This window comes from Maniola hyperantus, chromosome 2 (assembly GCF_902806685.2).
Source record: "Maniola hyperantus chromosome 2, iAphHyp1.2, whole genome shotgun sequence".
In the NCBI taxonomy this organism is placed as follows: domain Eukaryota; kingdom Metazoa; phylum Arthropoda; class Insecta; order Lepidoptera; family Nymphalidae; genus Maniola; species Maniola hyperantus.
In genome coordinates, this window is record NC_048537.1 from 17,329,859 (window position 1) to 17,347,084 (window position 17,226).

Here is a 17,226-nt window from a genome sequence, read left to right on the forward strand (position 1 = left end):
GTCACGCCGCAAAGTGATTTGTGAGTGATTTTTGCATAGTTATAGTTAGAGTGATATAATTACTTTTTATCCCGGTTTAAGCAAGCGTAGTGTGGGACGCCCTCCAGCACGATGGACCGACGATATAAAGAGGGTGGCGGGAAGTGGCTGGATGAGGAAGGCTGAGAACCGGGTGTGGTGGCGCTCTTTAGGGAAGGCCTATGTCCAACAGTGGACGTCCACAGGCTGATGATGATGATGATGATGATGAAGAATCAAATAGTTCTTAGGAGATTTTTAAAAACCTAAATCCACGCAAATAAATTTGTGGGCATCAGCTAGTAGTAGATAACTTTAATGCAGTTAGGCATCTTTTCGAGAGTTGTGATCAGATGCTATCAGTAGGAAAAAATGGGATTTTTAAAACCGAAATCCACGCGGACGAAGTCGCGGTTCCGGTATCTTTGTTTTTTCAACCCTGAACGTCTTTCATACTCAATGTTTTTATTTTTTATTTTTTTTATTGGTTTGCCCACAGATAGTACACATATTATAAAATAACAATTACAATTCACAGAGAAAAAATTTAGAGTGTACACCCAATTACTGGCAAACCATGTGCATTTTAAAAGTTTGCAAGTGCGGGATTACCAGTTAACTTAAAGCTAAAAATACAAATATGAAAAAATAAAAAATAAAAACACTGCAATTTACAATAGTACTAAATATTAAATACTAAATATTACATAAAACAAGTTTATAATGCTGCATCAATATACTGATGCAGCATTTTTTGTACTGCTGCAAGGAGAGTGAATGAGGATCTATTATCATATTTTTCGCAGTTTTAAAAAGATTAGATGTTTAATTAGTATTAAGGTCTACAGTGCGCTGCGCGTCACTGTACCTATTTCTATCATTTTGTATGGCGCATATCGCACTACAGGGGCGCTGCACAGCGCTTCACCGCGCGTTGCCGCGCGTCGCGGCTGGGAGAATATTGTGAAGCGCAGCACAGTAACGCTCTTTGCAGCGACGCTAGTGCGACATACTCGGCGGCGCGTGGCGTCGCTTCAGAATGCGTACGGCGCTCGGATAAGATACACGCGCATCGAGTTAAGTATTTAATGTAAAGGCGTGATAGACCTCAAAATAAGGCATCCGGCAGGCTCGGGGCCACCTGGGTCGCGCCGGACTACGAGACCTCAAAGATCCTCATCGGACACGGCTGTTTCCGGGCGCGCCTGCATAGGATGACGTTGTGCGAGAGCCCGGCGTGCGAGTGCGGCTTTGGCGACGAGGATAGGCACCATGTGCTGTGGGAGTGTCCCCTTTATGAGGACTTGCGAGTGACGATGTTGGATGGGATCGTACGCGGGGAAGCGGGGCCGGTCTTCTACACGGACCTCGTCTCATCGGCGGGGAACTACAACCGGCTACGGGAATTCGCGCACCATTGGCATAAGAGGCGAAGCAGCTCGGAGCGTACAGGTGCCAGGTCGGCACCACGGAGGAGCAGCAGCGGAGATCACAGCTGTGTTAGTGACGTCTAGCCCCCAAGGGGGGAGAGTGAGCATAAGGGACAAGGAAGAGACAAATAATTTGTAGGGAGTCAAGAAGGCGCCCCGGGAAAATGCCAAGAGCAAGTACCGAACGGGCGCCCTCCCGCGATTCGGCCCATATAACCGAGAGGTTGGTGGGGCCATGGGAGGTGGAGGGTTGTCCCAGACCTCAAAATAAATAACGTAGATTTAATTTTTGCACGTGACGGGCTCTTAGAAGTATATCTGCAGCGACGCGTAGCGCAGCGCAACTGCGTGTAATTTCGTTCAGGCATTGACGCGTATGTAGTGTGTCTAACACTCCAGCAAAGCGAGGTCAGACTGAACAGTCAGTCAGTCAACACTGAATACCAGGCCGCTAGCACGTTTGTGATGTTAGCCCAACATGTTTGGCAGTCGTGGATAACTCGACAGAATACTAATCACCTATAGATCACTTGTCATTGTTTTTTTGTTGACATAGAGAAGCGAGGTCGACGCTTAACGAATCTACAGTAGGTAGGTACGCGGTAAGTAATGTACATCGACATAGAAGGAGGTAGCAGATTTGTAGAGCGTTGTCCCTGTCATTGAGACCGAAAAAACGTCATACAGGTATGAGTGACAGAGACAACGCCCTACAAAGCCTAAATGTCACTCTAAAGGCCGATGTCTCGCCGATGCACATTACTTTCTGCCGCGTACTGTACTTAGGTAGATTTGCACTTTGTCCCATCGATATAAATGACAAGATATGCCCAAGCGAACAAAATTTTTCAAGGTTTTGTTTTGGAACCAAATAAATCAGCGCCACCTCTTAGATACTAATGAACGACCCGTTTGAAATCCAGATGTCACTGAGGTTGCATTGGTGCTAAATAAACATTTTGGGACCAATCAGTCGGTGCCATTTTGCTTGTTCAAGGGTCCTGTCCTTACGAAGTAATATATAAGTCAGTGACTAGCGCCCTATAAAATCTGTGTTCACGAATAATATGGTGCATGATATTTTTCCGTTTAGTACTGAAACCACAGGCTTGCCTTTTGAAATGATGATGATTCAAAAGTCAAAACACTAGTATGAAACTTCCGCGTATAACTAGAATCACCTTAATTAGTCCGTAACTCCAAGACGACATCAATCTTAAGGTCTGTAATTGGAAACCCAAACAAAAAGAGCCGGAAGCTACTCTGCTAATTGTTCACGCGTGGGAACCGCGCTGGAGGTGAGACGAGGGAGAAAAAAACATCATTTTGTAACAGATATACAATATACAATCTAAATATATAAAAAGAAAAGGTGACTGACTGACTGACTGACTGACTGATCTATCAACGCACAGCTCAAACCACTAGTCGGATCGGGCTGAAATTTGGCATGCAGATAGCTATTATGAAGCAGGCATCCGCTAAGAAAGGATTTTTGAAAATTCAACCCCTAAGGAGGTGAAATAGGGGTTTGAAATTTGTGTAGTCCACGCAGACGAAGTCGCGAGCATAAGCTAGTTGTATTATATTTATTATACCTATGGGTATCAAAGTCAAGTCAAAGTCAAATGATTTATTCAAAACAGGTAATAAATTACTCTTATTGATGGTCTGGTATGGTGTTAGATTTGTAAGATATAGTGGTGATAATTATTACGCAAACTTAAAACTAAAGCTACGAGGGTTCCAAACGCGCCCAGGTCTGAGAAGAGCCCACAACAAACTCAGCCGGGTATTCTTTTTATTATCACCACTTTACAAAATTTCACGTAAATTATCGTAACACATAATTGTTCTTTGACTATTCTCTACAACACTAGATACGAATTTTAATTCTATAATTTTATTAACATCAATTTTCTAATGAAGCCTTATCTAAATATATTTAAGGAAAAGGTGACTGACTGACTGACTAGTCTATCAACGCACAGCTCAAACTACTGGACGGATCAGGCCGAAATTTGGCATGCAGATAGCTATTATGACTAGGCATCCGCTAAGAAAGGATTTTTGAAAATTCAACCCCTAAGGGGGTGAAATATGGTTTTAAAATTTGCGTAGTCCACGCGGACGAAGTCGCGAGCATAAAATAGCTAGTAACTTACAAAAGCCTAAGTTTTCCTATTTTGATAAACTTTCTCCATCAGTCATCCCCTTGTATAATTGGCCTCAGATACAACCATTTGCGACTTTGAATATTTTTCTTAAAATAATTTTTAGCTTTTATATGTATGTATGTATGTATGTATGTATGTATGTATGTATGTATATACTTTATTGCACCACAGAAACACAAATGACAGGTTACAAAAAGAAATCTTAATAAGTAGGTACAAAAAGGCGGTCTTATCGCTAAATAGCGATCTCTTCCAGACAACCTTAACGCTAGGGAGAAAACGAACAAATGGACAATGGGAGGTGGTGTAAAATAAACCTAAATACCAATAACTAAATAAACTAAACCATATAATAAGAATATAAAATACATATTATTAATACACTAATACATACAAATAAAATATAATAGACATACATAAGACTACATAGATATATATACACATATAGATTTAAATAATAAACTATGCCGTTACTGATGATCAGTTTTAGATTTGTTAAGGGATTCAGCACGATAGATTTGCGAGGGAAGCTCGTTCCATAAACAGATAGCAGTGACCGTGAAGGAATTCCTAAAGTATTTTGTCCGATGTGTAGGTGGCGCTAGAATGAGTTTTCTAATTTATTTCTAAATTCTAGATTCACTCTCATAAGTATGCTAGTATGCTATATGATAGACGTCCTACACACAGGTGTCTCTACTAGATACACATGGAATTGGCTTTTAAAATCCGTACGGGAACCTTTTCTTTTCACTGGCTAAAAAGTACTTTTATATGTGGCTTGCACTCCCTTGAGAAGGCTCAAGGTACCATAAATACCTCTGAACACAGTGCATCTTAATGTTCTCTTTACCAGGCGGAATCAAACTACGGGATGTATCCATCAGGACCAGGGTTATTGCAGATGCCATATCTTCACATCAGCGGACGCGGATGTCTGAATTAATGCGAATGTTCCGCATTTGCGGATGCGGATGCGAATATCCGTAACACCCCTGTTGGGTACCATTGTACTCTTTTTGTTTGGTCAGTTAGCGCACGAATGATACACCCTGCCAACAGGCCGAAGTCCATAGGGAGTTTTTACTCCCCCACAAAGAAAAAAACCCGGCCAAGTGCGAGTCAGGCTCGCGCAATGAGGGTTCCGTACTACAGTCGTAGTTTTTCGACATTTTGCACGATAATTCAAAAACTATGATGCATAAAAATAAATAAAAATCTGTTTTAGAATGTACAGGTGAAGACCTTTCATATGATACCCCACTTGATATAGTCACTCCCTTCGAAAGTTGAAAATACTAATTATTAGTTCATGACCACAATTTAATTTTTTTTGTGTGATCTAACCCTAAATTCACAGTTTTCAGATTTTTCCTCAAATGTCAGCTATAAGATCTACCTACCTGCCAAATTTCATGATTCTAGGTCAACGGGAAGTACCCTGTAGGTTTCTTGACAGACAGACGGCCAGACAGACAACAAAGTGATCCTATAAGGGTTCCGTTTTTCCTTTTGAGGTACGGAACCCTAAAAAGATAAGTTCTATAAGTCGCGACTGTCAGCCGCGTCCGATAATTTGTTTCCGCCTTAAAAACATAATCGGATTACGTGCCGCAATAACACGTTACACGTAACTTCGGTAATTCTTTGTAAGAGGCTCAGAACCTCACGCGTTATTCTTTGACAGGTAATAGTTATTAATGATGCGATAATGACTTCACTTAACGTATGTTAGCTGGAGCTTACACGATGTTAGGAGGTAGAATAGAATAGAATAGAATAGAATAATTCTTTATTTGCATAATGTGGTACATAAGATGTTAAATCTAAGAAACAGTCCAGCACATTAGCCATGGCGGCGTACAAATATAGTTAACAGTTGAGATTATTGAGTGTGACTAGATATTTTTTTATAATACAGGCAAATCATAAAATTAAACTTAGTAATGTATTTACATTTTCAGTTGTAATTAGGTATGTCTGTGTGTTACCATAATTATTTACTTATATGCTCGCGACTTCGCCCGTGTAGACTATACAAATTTCAATTCCCTATTTTAGTCCCTTAGGGTTGAATTTTCGAAAACCACCAAATAAGCTTTTTCAAATCTTCATCAATCATACTCAGTTTCAATCAAAGCTAAAACTTATTTATGAATAAAATGATGAGCATTAGATTTAAACCTGTCAAGTAGATGTAATTTAGTTTAGAGACAGTGCTCATAGAATTAGCCCTTTTTTTACTCACCGTGGTAGATGGCTCGACACGCGCAGGCACCGCCCGCGCCACGTCGGGCGAAGCGGAGCGCTCCCTCTCCCGCATCTCGCCCGCTAAGGCCGCCGCACGCGCCGCTCGCGCCGCCACTTCCAGGCAACCGCTTGATTTGCTCCTGTGATCAATAAACGAAGCTATCCATACTAATATTATAAATGCTAAAGTGTGTCTGTCTGTCTGCTTTTCAGGGCCCAACAGTTCAACCGATTTTGATGAAATTTGGTACAGTGTTAGCTTACATCCCGAGGAAGGACATAGGCTACTTTTATCCCGGAAAATTAAAGAGTTCCGATGGGATTTTTTAAAACCTAAATCCACGCGGATGTAATAACGGGCATTATCTAATCTAAATATATAAAATGAGAAGGTGACTGACTGACTGACTGACTGACTGACTGACTGATCTATCAACGCACAGCTCAAACTACTGGACGGATCGGGCTGAAATTTGGCATGCAGATAGCTATTATGACGTAGGCATCCGCTAAGAAAGGATTTTTGAAAATTCAACCCCTAAGGGGGTGAAATAGGGGTTTGAAATTTGTGTAGTCCACGCGGACGAAGTCGCGAGCATAAGCTAGTATTACATAATCGAAGAATAGTAAGGGTCAGACATTGGTCAAAGGACTTAATGAATAGTTTAAATGTTTCCAAACGACGAGATCACCCATTTTCCGAAACCTGAGCTAACCCTTCGGTCATTATGGCTCAACGGACAAAGTTATTAAGCGGGGTAATAGTTTCAATCTAGTAATCTATAATCGTAGATTGATAGATGGCAAGTTAAGGTGAAGTATAAAGCTTCTTCCATACCTTATGGGTCGATCAGTGGACATCATGGAGAGCGGCTGGTCGGGCGCCGGCGGCAGGTACATCACGTGTCCGCCCCAGTTCACGTACGAGCTGCACCAACGCTTGCCTTCTTCCTGAGCCTGGTAGATAAGCACATTTATTTACATGTCTTCAAGGTAATACAATGGAGAGAGCTATGCTTGGAGTTTCTATACGTGATCAAATCAGAAATGAGGAGATCAGTAGGAGAACTAGAGTAACCGACATAGCTCAACGGGTTGCTAAGCTGAAGTGGCAATGGGCAGGGCACAAAATTCGTAAAACCGATAGACGTTGGGGTCCCAAGGTGCTGGAATGGCGACCCCGCACCGGAAGACGCAATGTTGGAAGACCCCCCACTAGGTGGACGGACGAAATCAGACGAGTCGCAGAGAGCCGTTCGGTTCAAGCGGTGCAAGACCGTGGCGTGTGGAAGCCCCTACAAGAAACCTATGTCCTGCAGTGGACGTCTTTCGGTTGTTGATGATGATGATGATGATGATGATGGGATTAAAAATAGCAGCCAATTGGACGGAGACGTTTCGTTGGGTTGCGAAATTACCCAGACCGCTGACCTAAAGGTCTCTTGTAGGCACACCCACACGCTTTCCGAATCCAAGCAGCGTTCGGAAAGCGTCGACAATCGAGATGTCTTCTCGTCCAAAATTTCTTAGCGCTTGAAGACCAAATACTTCAAAGAGTGCGTGTTGTTAGTGATGACACATGGATCCGAGACATGGTCGCTATATGGGTGAGATCTATAGAGCGCCTGACTTTGCTTAGACTTAAGATAGAGTCAAAACGAGACAGAGCTATATCTCTCACATAAATCAATCTTGTTTTAATTCAATCTTAAGTCTGAGCAAAGTCAAAGTGCGCTCTATAGATTTTAGCCTATGGGCCTCTTGAAAAAGCTCAGAGTAAGTAAGTACACCATAAATTCAAATAAATCCAAAATCGCAAAGTGAATTCACCTTATCCGAAGATACGGAAGGTTCCTCCTTCCCAGCATCATCAGAAACCTTCGTCCTCAACTGTTGATGGTACAGCATCGGATTGCTCAAAGAATTCGGAGCTGACTTTGTCAAGAACCAATTTTGCTCCGGCTCCTCCAACATGGGTTCGTGTTCCAAATCGAACCTTCTGGACCCCAACGCGGCTCCTAAAGCTCCTGTTACCGACTTCCGAAGTTTCTGGAGGCTGTTGAACCCCAGCTGCAGCGGCTTGCCCTGGAAACAGTCGTAGAAGCACGACACCCCTTTAAACTAGGAGGAGATGGTAATGTTCTGTTTGTTGGACTGATGAGGAATAAGGATAAAATAGACTAATGTTTCAACCGCAAAGAAGTTCAAAGAATTAGGTTAGAATACAAGAATTTAAAAATATGGTACAATAAATAAATTAAAGTCATAATTTCTTTGATAGAAGGAACATTTTGCTAAAGTTAAGTTAAAGATCATGGTACTGGAGCAATACATGAATGAGGTAAATAAAGAGTAGACAACGATTAAGAATAAATATCAAGCTGAAACCAAAGTAACACATAGTATCTATAAAACGTAATAGGTGTAAGTAAATTAAAAAGTGAATCTAAAGACAGTGATATTAGTAGTGAAGAAGGTATTAAAATTTGTGAAAAATAGTGAGTAGAAAATAAAATAAATTAAATAAACCCCTTAAAGATCAACAAAGCCTTAAAATTGGTCGGTTAAATGAAATACCTAAGAACTGTTATAATAAGTAGATAGATGAGTTAGAAATGTAATTAGATGTATACAGTTACAGCCGCACTCAGAGTCGCTAATCGTTACTTAAGATTGAGTTAAAACAAGACAGATTTATGTGAGAGATATAGCTCTGTCTCGTTTTAACTAAACTTAAGTAACGATTAAGCGTATCTGAGTACGGCTGTTAGTTAGTAGAATAGTAGAAAGTTCTCGAAGTAAAAGCGTGATATTTTATCTTTACTCGTCCTCAGGAGCGTACACGGGAGGTTAGGTTAGTGTGTTAGTTACAACTACTCTTCCAAACTACTAAACAATGCCATTTAACTAATGATAAGAAAATATAATTTAAACCAATTCATTGATACCTGAGATGTAGAAATAGTAGGCAAAACGATTTAAAAAAAAATAAGCTGAAGATAGCCTAGTGTGATAGCCTAGTGGTTAGGACGACGTCCGCCTTCTAATCGGAGGTTGGGGATTTGATCCCGGGAACGCACATTTTCGGAGTTATTTGCGTTTTAACTAATTAAATATCACAATCGTGACGCTTAATTGCAGGGAAAGGGGATTATTAGTCATTTAACAATGCTAATATTCTTCTTTACAATAAAAACCGGCCAAGTGCAAGTCAGGCTCGCGCACCGAGGGTTCAGTACTTTATAGTCGTATTTTTTCCACATTTTGCACGATAATTCAAAAACTATGAAGCATTAAAAATAAATAAAAAATCTGTTTTAGAATTCACAGCGCCCTTTCATATGATACCCCGCTTGGTTTATAGTTATCTTACTTCGATAATTGAAAATACTAGGTAATTGTTAGTTCATGACCACAATTTAATCTTTTTTGTGTGAGATGTAACCCTAAATTCACGGTTTTCAGATTTTTTTCCCTTATGGCTGCAATAAGACCTACCTACCTGCCAAATATCATGATTCTAAATCGACGGGAAGTACCATGTATGTAGGTTTCTTGACAGACAGACACAGACAGACAGACAGACAGACAACAAAGTGATCCTATAAGGGTTCCGTTTTTCCTTTTGAGGTACGGAACCCTAAAAATGAGCTCAGTGGCTATATCATTCAGTGTTAGAAACTGAGTTAGCGAATCACCCCGCCCTGGTCTTTGACTATATCCATGCAAAAATCATGTCAATCCGTTGCTCCGTTGCGACGTGATTAAAGGACAAACCAATAAACCAACAAACAAACACATTTTCGCATTTATAATAAGGGGTGCTGGTTTAACAATGCTAGTATTCTTCTTTACAAAAAAACCCGGCCAAGTGCGAGTCAGGCTCGCGCAACGAGGCTTCCGGTACTACAGTCGTATTTTTTCGACATTTTGCACGATAATTCAAAAACTATGATGCATAAAAATAAATAAAAATCTGTTTTAGAATGTACAAGTGAAGACCTTTCATATGATACCCCACTTGATATAGTTATCTTACTTCGTAAATTGAAAATACTAATTGTTAGTTCATGACCACAATTTAATCTTTTTTGTGACGTAACCCTAAATTCACGGTTTTCGGATGACCTGCCTACCTGCCAAATTTCATGATTCTAAATCAACGGGAAGTACCCTGTAGGTTTCTTGACAGACAGACAGACAACAAAGTGATCCTATAAGGGTTTCCTTGTTCCTTTTGAGGTACAGAACCCTAAAAAAACATTTCAAAACTGTAGGTCATCTCAGGCATCAAGTCTAACATCCCGCGCACAGTGCTCGTGTGAAGGGCTCACTTTGTCCTGGTCCCGAGGCAGGCTGAGGCTGAAGGGCTGCGCGCCGGGGCTGTAGGTGGCCACGGTGGCGTGGTGGTGCTCCGCCCCCGCGCCGTCCGAGCTGCTGTCGCCCAGGTCCTGCTGGGGGGTCCAGGCTGCTGTTTGATCTGTTGCCTGGGTACGAGAAATGGGGATAAAACTATCGATGACAAATAATTACTTGTCGATTGCATTTAGGGGACTTACGTCCCTAACTGCAATCTCACCATCATTTTAGGATTCTGTAACTTAAATGGAAAAAGGAACCCTTACAGGATCACTCCACTGTCTGTCTGTCTGGTCACAGTGACAGACAGACAGACAACCTAGTGAAGTGGTCCTACAAGCGTTCCTTTTTTCCCTTTGAGGTATGGAAACCTAAAAAGGCTAGCCTTGTCTAATTACTATACTGGCTGCATTTTCACGTTGGAAAGCCAGGCTGATGATTAAGAATGAGAAATAAAAAGACTAGTTGGAATTTCATGGCTAGAAAGTAGAAATTTTCAATTTTCCTTTTGTAATGCATCTTCAATCACCAGGAAGTTACACGCATCAATAAACTCACAATTTGCCAATTATATCTCCTGGATGACCCCCTCCCCCATCAATAAGAGCCTCAATAGCTCAACAGGTAAAGGAGTGGACTGAAAACCGAAAGGTCGACGGTTCAAACCCCACCCATTGTACTATTGTCGTACCTACTCCTAGCACTAGAGGAAAGAGGAATATTAGTCATTTAACATGGGTAATATTTAAAAAGAAAAAAAAATGCCGTACTCCTCTTGGCGAGTCTATCCTATGATCGCTGTGTCCATGGTCAGCAGATATCCCCGAGTCGCCGGACTTGTCCGCAGACTGGTCAGATCTGGGCGAGGACTCAGGGGATATGTCCGCCGACACTTTGGTCTCCACGGCAAGGGGTTGCGTTTCTGAGAAGGAAAACAGATTTTGGATTATTGAGCAATTATAAGTCCGGCAAATTGCTATTGCGCTGGAACCATGTCTCATTAACATCAAAATGACGTCATTTTGACGTCAGCCGAAATAAAAATATACCATCAGCTCGTAACTTCAGTCTAGGGCTGACGTCACTAAAATGGTGGCCACGCGCATTAGAAATTTGCGGGTCGTATAGCTGGGCATATTTGCAGCCATAATAATATGTAATTTATGTCACCACGGTCAACATGATATTTAATTGCTTAAAATGAACATACATAATTCCGAAAAGTTAAAAGTCCGGGAACTACGGATCGCTCTAGCGCACTTGATCAACGTAGTGGACTACGGCTTAACCCTGTACGGGAGCGGTGTGCAAGCTCGACCGTACCAAAGGGAGATCTCCCACCGAGCGGTTAGTTGTGCTCGGTAGCGCCAGCGTCCAGATTGCCGAAAACTCCTTTAGTGCGAGTAATGTCGACGGTACATTTGTTAGGGACTACGTCATGAAATGTTATCGATTAAATAGCGCCATCTAGTTGCAATTGTGGCAACCGCCACATGCCCTTTTCTAAGAGCAGATCCATGTTCAGCAGTGGGCTAGTGATGGGTTGAGTTGATGATGAATGTCTAGAAGTGGCATTGTGCACCAAAAACCCTTAGAAAAATACCTACCGGCAAGATGAGCATCCAAACTGGCAAGTTGCCTCCATGCGGCGGCCGGCGAGAAGCGCGGAGTGTTGGGCAGTTTCTTGGGCAACGTCGGCCGAAGACGGAGGGCGATGCCTAGCGAGCCCTCCGAACCCTCTTCCTCTGAGCCTTCTGATGATAACGCTGACTCGGATGATACTGGAAGTACAAATATGCGTTGTTAAAATCTAACAATCATTTTAATTCGTCTCCATACCTTTTTTGTTAACGGGGAGAGATACCCGATTTCCTGGCTACAGTTTATATAGGATTTTTACCCCCTAAACCCCCTTGGTGGCCACCCTCAGCGCGTATTGGGAGGCTCCGTGATCTCTTACGTACAAAACCCCTCATGCGCGATGCCCATTGGACTTGCTCCATACATACTCAAGCTATTTATTTGTACTCATAAAAATGTGATACTTGCGATATACTAATTGAACTAAAGACTATTTGTAATCCACGACTTTGATTGCGGGCGATGTAGAGATGCTTGGAGTTTCTCTACGTGATCAAATCAGAAATGAGGAAATCCGTAGGAGAACTAGAGTAAACGACGTAGCTCAACGGGTTGCGAAGCTGAGGTGGCAATGGGCAGGGCATATAATTCGTAAAACCGTCAGACGTTGGGGTCCCAAGGTGCTGGAATGGCGACCTCGCACCGGAAGACGCAGTGTTGGAAGACCTTTCAACTTACAATTTCTTTTGCAATCTTCCTTAAGTTTCTCATTAAACTTCTCCATTTCATCCTCATCATGATATCCCAGAAGCTTCTGCTCGATGAGGTGGAAGTTACTCAGCTCTTCTATGATGGGGCTGCCGAGGCCGGGGAAGTCTTTTAAACGGTCTTGTGTTTCTGTCTTCTTGGTCTCGATCATGCCGAAGTAGAACTGCTTCGATGGTGCCGGTCTTTGCCTAGAAGTATAACAAAGATTTCAACAACTGCTCCTGTATTATGAATGCTGCATATATGTACAGTACGCGGCAGAAAGTAATGTACATCGGCCTTTAGAATAACATTTCGGCTTTGTAGAGCGTTGTCTCTGTCACTCATACCTATATGACGTTTTGTCGGTCTCAATGACAGGGACAACGCTCAACAAATCTGCTATCTCCTTCTAAATGTACATTACTTTCGGGCGCGTACTGTATTTAGCAACCAAAATTAATGCATTGAATCCGTATTGAATACAATTGTCTTTATTAGCTCAATTTTTGGTGTTGGGTACTCTTGATGTTAAAAACTGATTACAAATTCAGTTTATCTCTTCATTATCATTATTGAAATGTAAAATTATATCATTAGGGCAAAGCACAGTTGCTAAAATTTTGTTTTAAGTATTAGAAGAGTGCTAGCCAAATGTTCAGTTTGGTGCTAAGATAAGAGTATTAATGGTAATCAGAAAAGAATTCACTAAAATATGATGTAATACAACAAAACCAACTTTTTGTTTTATCTTTTAATATGCTACACCATCAAAAAACCTAATTTAAATAAAACAAGTAAGTAATCAAAAGGAAAACTATCACAACTTACTTTTCTTGCGTAGCACGTTTTGAAGCTTCCTGTTTTCTCGTTGGCGAATGTTCCGGCGTCGATTCCTTTCCTGAAGCCTGCCCTCTGTCCGGCATGGTCCTCACGTTTTCTTTACTTTCCAGTTTATACTTGCTGCCATCATTCGTTGTTAACTTACTTTGCGTTTTCTGTTTAGATTCGTTTATCCGGCTCAATGGCCTTCTCGTTATATTAGTTGTGGGTTTCGAATCTTGTTTACTATTTGTTTTAAGACTAGACTCTTTGACTTTGCTCTCTGTTGCCGATTTCGTTGGGTTTGGTTTCTGTGTACTCGTTTTATCGTTTTGACTAGTTTTGTTTTCGCTTACATTTAATTTATTTCCTAACTCTTTCCTAATCCTACTGGTCGCCTTCTTAAGTTCTTCCTGAAACTCATCTTTTTCTTCGTTGCCTTTGTTCAGTAACGAAGGAAGAGATTTCCTCAACGGCTCGTTTCTCTGACCTAACGGACTAAACTTGTTATTTTTTGACTCTTCGCCTACAGCTTTTATTCTTTTTTCGTGCAAAGCTCTAGGTGAATTGTTTTCTCTTTCACTTATGATAAGGGTTTCATCGAAAGTCTTCTCTCTTCTTAATAATCGTTGTGAGTTGTCATCTTTGTCGAACCTTTCGGAATGCCTAAAATTTCTACTTAAAAGAGGTGTTTTCCACGCTTCACTTTGTTCATTAGTTTTCGTAGTCTTAGCCCTACATCCACTGACCCTGTCCGTCCTCGTTACTCTATTATCTTGCCTCGTTTGTAGCAATCGTTCTTCTTTCTGCAACGACGCCGTACTTTGAACCATATCTCTACTGTCTGGTTTTAAATTTTGTTCCTTATCTTTAATTGGAGATTTGTATCGTCTTTCGAAGTTATCGTTGAAGTCCAATGACTTGAAATCGGTGTACGTATTCTTGTAGACGGGGATCTTTGAATCCACGTGACCGTTAAGTTTTTTGGTTTCGTTTCTAGTTCTAAATAATCTGAGTTTCCTTTGAGGTTCGGTTTTCGCGTTCCTGTCGATGGAATCTGGCGGTGAACCTGCTCGATGCTAAGGAACAGAATAATTTTTATTACTACACTGGCGCTGATTCTGTTGTTTTTCGCTAAACTAAATTTAGAGTATCTGCATCCTTTTCTTTTTAATATTGCTAAAAAGGGACGGAACATGGATTTTACATTTATATACTCTAAATTTTAGTGCACGCTATAAATTTAAACAATAAGCTCGCGACTGGCAGCTAAAGTCACGCGGTTTGACGGCTCTAAATTAAACTTAAAACTGTCAAACTATGTCTGTCCTTTTCATATTATATTAGTAAGAAGAGGATGCGAATGCTCTAAAATTTAGTTGTGCTCAGAATCAGTACCAATGTTTAATCAAGAAAGTAGCATAATAAAGCATGTGTGTAGAGAACACTTACATTGTTGGTCGGTGGTGGAGGAGCTCGATACTTTTTCCGAAAGTTTTTGTTATTCGTGCATCTTGTCGGTTTCTGTTGCTCCTCTTCTATCCTTAGATCTGGTTCCGAACCAAATCTTTTCAAACCATTAGCTGCAAATAAGAAAATAAATATTGTTAATACCTTTTTCAAGGGTAAATAAGATTTCATAAAGAAACCAGAAGGTTTTATTTGCTGGGGCTGGCATGCTGCAGCTTTACTTAGATTAAACAATAATATTATGTATTTTGAACAATGAAACCAGGAAATAAATTAGTAAAAAAAAGTCTCTGGCCCAGTAGCGAGCGCTATGGTCTTGGGGTCTAATCAATCTAGCTCATCTTTGTTTTTTTTTTATGAACTTAGGATGGATCTGCTTTTCCTTTGGATCGATTATTTAGGAATGCTTAATTTCTAAATTGGCTCAAGGCTGAGCCGTGCCGAAAAGCGTTTCAGTGATTAGCAGTATGAGTTTAATTAAATTGCCATTCCTTGTCCTAGTTAGCCCGCTAACAGACTAACAGGACAGATCGCAGTCAAGGGTCAACTAATTGTAATCGCATAAAAAGAGAAAAAAAGGTATACCCAATTTAGTCAACTTACAGGTAACTAAGAAACATTTGCAAACTTACAGTCATGTCTAAAGTCGAGGTTGGTATGAGATCGATGGATGGGGTCGCGCTCCCTCGACCTCACCTCGTCCGCCGGAACTCCGGCTGACCTCGACCTGTACACGTTGGAGTGCTGCAAACAGAAATACATACATATTTTTTTTAATGAAAATATTACAATAAAACTTAAAGCTAGCCTTATCTACTATACAAATCATGCCCGCGTGGAATGGTGCCAAAAATACTGTCTGCATTTCCGCGCTGGACAGCCAGGCTGATCCGTTGCGCAAAAAATGAGCCAGCCCTTCTGTCACCAGAGGGCCTAACATGCGCCCCGCGAGAAAATTTTGTCTACGCATTATCTCGTGTTTTTTCATACAAATAAGACGAGTAAATGCGTAGACAAAATTTTCTCGTGGTGCGCATGTTAGGCTAGCTGATGAGGCTATTAATCGCGGTGAATAGTCTCGTAATTTTTTTTTGCACTAAGACTCCATGGCCCCAGGGTCTCCACGCCAAACGTAACAAAAATGTAACTCTCGATAAGAGAGGCATACAAGTTGCAGCCTCTTTCTGCGTTGTGTTCCTCATCGCTGCCCTCAGCACTCACAACTCAACCCTCTCACCAAGCATTTAACCCCCGTTTAGTCAAGTAATGCTATCCCTTTGGGCAGATGACATACGCGATTTTCAAAAAGGAGAGAGAGATACAAAGAATCAGTACCCTTATTATAAATGCGAAAGTGTGTTTGTTTGTTGGTTTGTCCTTCAATCACGTCGCAACGGTGCAACGGATTGACGTGATGCATGGGTATAGATAAAGACAGAAAATCAAAGAGTTCCCACGGGATTTATAAAAACCCTAATTCCACGCGGACGAAGTCGCGGGCATCAGCTAGTGTTAACTAAACCATGATTAATTTGCTTGTTGAAATTAGCCACAAGTCGACGAATGATACTACCGGAGCTCATTTTTTTTTTTTGTTCAGATACAAGTTAGCCCTTGACTGCAATCTCACCTGGTGGTAAGTGATGATGCAGTCTAAGATGATAGCGGGCTAACCTGGAAGGGGTATGGCAGTTTTTTATTAAACCCATACCCCTTTGGTTTCTACACGGCATCGTACCGGAACGCTAAATCGCTTGGCGGCACGGCTTTGCCGGTAGGGTGGTAACCAGCCACGGCCGAAGCCTCCCACCAGACCAGACCAGAAATTTAGAAATTATAAAATTCCAAACCCCTGTCAGGAATCGAACCCGGGACCTCCCACTATTAAGACCACAGCGCTCACCACTGCGCCAGGGAGGTCGTCACTGCGCCAGGCTGTCACATTTGACATTAGTTGGTTCTACATTGCTGCTTCATTAAGTGATATCAAAATGATTTTATGTATAAAACCTTCAATGGATTAAAAATTAATGTCAAGTGAGCTCGGAGGTTACCAGTTAACTAAGTTAGCAAATCACCGCGCAGGACCCTGCAAAGAGAAATACGACGCAAAGAGAGAGAAATTATTATATTAAGTTCGCACGAAGTTTACCCAGCAGTGGTATCTACACGGCCTCTAACTAATGTTTTGTTTGTGTGCTGACACGGCTAATTAACAAAGTATTGATCACGGAAGTCGCTCCAGTGAAGTGCAGTCCTTCACACAAGACGTTTGTTTGTAAATCATTACTAAGTACAAGCGACAGCGAAAATATGTGACGGGTTTTGAAAATAATAACTACAATGGCGCCGATTCTCTTGTCTCTTTCTAA

At 41.3% G+C, this 17,226-nt stretch overlaps 1 protein-coding gene across 4 annotated transcripts in view; it reads right to left on the reverse strand.

Moving 5' to 3' along the window:
• LOC117990561 (microtubule-associated protein futsch-like) overlaps positions 1 to 17,226 on the reverse strand; it is a 165,952-nt gene that overhangs the window by 28,077 nt on the left and 120,649 nt on the right. For all 4 annotated transcript variants that reach the window (XM_069506767.1, XM_069506765.1, XM_069506775.1 and 1 more), the window contains 10 exons: positions 15,487 to 15,598; positions 14,837 to 14,967; positions 13,394 to 14,463; positions 12,554 to 12,771; positions 11,842 to 12,015; positions 11,005 to 11,156; positions 10,210 to 10,362; positions 7,706 to 7,960; positions 6,714 to 6,832; positions 5,874 to 6,015 (listed from right to left, as the gene is read on the reverse strand). In XM_069506767.1, coding sequence (XP_069362868.1) covers positions 5,874 to 6,015; positions 6,714 to 6,832; positions 7,706 to 7,960; positions 10,210 to 10,362; positions 11,005 to 11,156; positions 11,842 to 12,015; positions 12,554 to 12,771; positions 13,394 to 14,463; positions 14,837 to 14,967; positions 15,487 to 15,598 — 2,526 coding nt within the window. The remainder of the gene's footprint in view (positions 1 to 5,873; positions 6,016 to 6,713; positions 6,833 to 7,705; positions 7,961 to 10,209; positions 10,363 to 11,004; positions 11,157 to 11,841; positions 12,016 to 12,553; positions 12,772 to 13,393; positions 14,464 to 14,836; positions 14,968 to 15,486; positions 15,599 to 17,226) is intronic.